Consider the following 4,275-nt stretch of genomic DNA (forward strand, 5'->3'; position numbering starts at 1 on the left):
TTTCTCCTTTACATTAATTTATTTTTTTTCTGTTTCCCTTAATAGCAAAGTAAGGGAATGCATTGCTCTAAAACGCTCTGTGTTGTTAACCACAACAAATGCTATCCAGCCATTTTTCATATAGATGTTGCATTTGCTAAAGTGTGATGATTTCTAATTGCCACTCATAACATTGGCAAGTAAAATTTATGGCCACTGAGTAAATATATTTCCATATATTTAAGGAAAAAATGACAAAGTAGTAAAATATGGAAAACAACATAGCCGAAGGAATGAAATGCCCATTTCATTAAGATTCTCAGTGTTACATAACTTTATTAGATGAAGTTAAACTCTGCTTCTGGAGTCAGAAGAAAATCATTTTCTGTTTTGTTTTGTTTTTTTTAAAACTGTTCCTGCAAATGATGCTCTAAGACGCTCTGTGTTGTTAACCACAACAAATGCTACCCAGCCATTTTTCATATAGATGTTGCATTTGCTAAAGTGTGATGATTTCTAATTGTCACTCATAACATTGGCAAGTAAAATTTATGGTCACTGAGTAAATATATTTCCATAGAAATGGATAACAAATTTAAGGAAAAAATGACAAAGTAGTAAAATATGGAAAACAACATAGCTGAAGGAATAAAATGCCCATTTCATTAAGATTATCAGTGTTACACAACTTTATTAGATGAACTTAAACTCTGCTTCTGGAGTCAGAAGAAGAGAATCATTTTGGGTTTTTTTGTTTTTGTTTTTTTTAAAACTGTTCCTGCAAATGAGTACCTAGCGATTTGCTTGAATTTCTTATTTTACCAGAAATAGAAACATGTAGTTTCTGTATCAGAAGTCCCAGGAACACTGAACTAATCCTTGAAAAAGTATCAGAAATCGAACAGGTGCTGATGGCTGTTAAATGTAACACTGCAAAAGAAAACTAGATAAAACGCAAGTGAGAGGTATTCATTTTCAATGAGAGACTGAGTAACAGAGAAGATATATGTATGAATCATTCTATTATCATTGAAACTATAGCAATGTTTACCTATTGCAAAATCAAAATAAAATAGAATTAAAGTAATGTAAATAGCATCACTTTAATCTCTCTGATAAAAAAGTATATGAGGATGATTCAACACATAATCACTAAAAAGACGGCAGAGAATTCTTATGGTAATTAAATGATATAGCAAATAACATGGTGACATATATGTGAAATATGTCTTAATACATTGCAATTGTCAAGTGTATTACCTTTCAGTTAATGAATTAGAGCAATATCCCAATCTATTGTGGATATTTTACTTCCACAGAAATTGATAGCATAAGACTTATGTGTTCAAGTTTTGACTCATTTATGTTATTTTCTATTAAAGTCACACTGTGCATGAGTCTAATGGAAAACTGAAAATCTGAAGTCATTTAATTTTTATCCATTACTCTATGCTTATCAAAGACCAAAAGTATCTGAAAAACTATTGCAATCCCGGTAGTATTGGTTGAAATGTAAGAGCATTTTTCAAAAGCTGCACTGATTTAGACTTAACAGGAAAGAACATACTTTTGGGGAATCGAGGTGGATTGTCATTGACATCGGTGAGGGTGATGTTGACTATGGTCGTTCCGGCTAACCCTCCCAGTTGTCCGCCCATGTCCTTGGCTTGGATGAGGACTTGGTATTGTTCTTTGACCTCCCTGTCCATGTTTGGCAAAGCTGTTCTAATAACACCTTAAGGGAAAAAAATAACAAAAGATAAATATCACAAGTTGTAGTTTCCAAAAGAAAATAGTCCACAACAAGAAAATGATTCTACCTAGATTCACTGGCAAGGACACAACAACAAAAATTATGTGTCTTTTAAAAATTGAAACACCCAAAGTGTGGTTAGGACATAAACATGTTATGGTGACAGCCATATAATGAAATGTGTGGCACTGTGGAATGTGGTTGAAGAATAATGCGTCCGCTGTAAAAGGTGGTCATTTATTAGTCAACCAGGTCAGTCGTTATTTATACAGAATGATCCCGTCTTTAAAAGAGAATGAAAATGTTCAATTACAGATGAATATCCTAAAAACAGTAAGCAATTACACTGAGTGAGAGATTTCTAAAGATGACCATTTTCTTCTTCATTCTTAATTTTTTTAGGATAAATCCATTACTATTTTAAACACACTAAGTATCCCCTTCGTATATTTTATTTTGTCTTTAGAGATTCCTCTTAATTATTTTAGCCACTAGTTTTTTTACTTAAGTCTTATGAAACTTTGTCATTACAGGGACCTTGTCTCTCTTATCACCAAGTTACCTCCCATTTAGGATAGTGACCGCCATTTAGAAGGAATTCAGTTAGAATAACTGACTAGTTGAAAGATTGGCTGAATAAATGAATGAATCTATAAATAACTAAATTTATGATCATGAATCATATAGGACATATGCATATAGACATATCCTATTTTTCCACTCTGTGCCCAAGTGTAGAATTAATTTCTATTTCGATTTATTCATAGTGAAATAACTAAAACCTTCTGGATTTGTTGAAATAACATTATAAATAAATTTTATGCCAAATTCCAATCTGTAGCCAATAGTTTCAGCAAAAGATTGCAGAGGATTTGTCTTAAACCCATGTGTCTTTGATAGTGTTGTTCCTTAAATAAAGTAGCACATATGAGGACAAAGATAGTATCAACTCTCAGACACAGACACAAAATACAACCTCCGAATCATAAGCTAAATATCAATCCCCATTTAATCTATTCTTTCCACTATCAATTTACCAAATCTTGTTTTGCTGCTAATTCAAATTTAACTACAATCTAAGATTTCTTCTAACCCTTGCCAGGAAATAGTTGCAAAAAAGGCAAGCTCCATTTTTTGCTACTGCTGCTTTATTCATGCATTGGCACTGACTTTTATTCCAATCTGTTTTTCCTCTCTTCATCTCAGTTTCCTAATGTTTCATTCCCAAGTCTCTTAACTAAAAGTTTTCACCTCTGCACCTCAGTGGCCTGTCCTACATGCCTTAAGTTATATGACTTCTGCCTGCATTACAATGCTTATATTTTTAGATAAATGCCTGGTTTTTAATTCATATGCATGTTGTGTTGTCCTGTTGTTGACCAGATCTATCTTTACTCAATTCCTTTTCAATATGAAAAATGTATATGTATATATATTACTCAATTAATTTCTAATATATTTCCAATATTAAAATGTATAAATGTGTTATGCATACACACACATATATTAGGTTGTTATTAAAGAGAGCAAGTAAGCATTAACAGACTTACTTAAGCCTAGATTTTTTTTTTTTCTGGTGATCTGTTACAATTGTCATCATGACCTCAAACTGCCCTGCCCTCCTGCTCCATCCTGAGTCTGGTAGGGGACCTTTCTGCTCCTTCTAGCCCCACTTCCAGTGTAATGCTGCTCAACTGGAAGGCGTGTTAGAAGTTAGAGAGCAAACAGGGCCCTTCATATAGTTTCAAAGAAATCTCATCGATGAGTATGATGTGCTTCTGCTCCCCACAACCATTTCCACTTAAAACCCCTGTCCCCGGGAAATAAAATATGACAGTGGTCGAATTTAAATTTTTAGAGTTTAATCTAGGGATTCAGGCAAAGTTCAATGTGAGAAGAGAATCTTGAAACATTGTGGTCCATTGGATCAGCCTGAAGGGAAAAAGACCTGCTTTTCAAGAAGTTACTCTTCTGGGCACACACTGCTTATTAACGGCTTAGCTTTTAAAGCCAAACAAACAGAAGTACACTGCGTGGTCTGAGCAGGGAGGAAGCTTGCCAAGGACCGGGCTTAAGTGCTAGTCGAATGTAACCGGCAGAGAGAAATGCTGCCTTCTGTTATTTCAGGTCCTAGGCCTCAGTTCAGGAGCCCATCTCTATTTTTCCATAGTTGTATATAAAGATGCAGCGACAACCTTCTGTAATAATAGCTGCAGCCTAAAAAGAAAAAAAAAAACAAGACCCTCCCCCCCCCCACACACACACACATATGCATTTTATGGAACAGTATTAGTACTTTGTAGGAGTGCCACCACAAACTTTAATTAATCTGGAATACATCCTATTTATTGAGGGGGGGGGGGAAGAGTAGATAGGTAAATATTCATTGGATCCTAGTAGGTTTTGAGTGTCTTAAACCTAATAAACTTTCCAACATATAGAATTAAGATGGTAATTAGAGTAAAAACAAGAATGAAGAAAATGGATTTTATTTCTGCCAAAATTAATGGAAATATATGGCTGAGGGAATTATAAACTTAATA

The 4,275-nt window shown here is 34.1% G+C and overlaps 1 protein-coding gene across 1 annotated transcript in view; it reads right to left on the reverse strand.

The window, feature by feature from the left end:
• Positions 1 to 4,275, reverse strand: part of CDH12 (cadherin 12) — a 171,151-nt gene that overhangs the window by 48,087 nt on the left and 118,789 nt on the right. The window contains exon 4 of the mRNA XM_015559829.1: positions 1,547 to 1,714. Coding sequence (XP_015415315.1) covers positions 1,547 to 1,714 — 168 coding nt within the window. The remainder of the gene's footprint in view (positions 1 to 1,546; positions 1,715 to 4,275) is intronic.

This window comes from Myotis davidii, unplaced genomic scaffold (genome assembly GCF_000327345.1).
Source record: "Myotis davidii unplaced genomic scaffold, ASM32734v1 scaffold735, whole genome shotgun sequence".
NCBI classification, from domain to species: Eukaryota; Metazoa; Chordata; class Mammalia; order Chiroptera; family Vespertilionidae; genus Myotis; species Myotis davidii.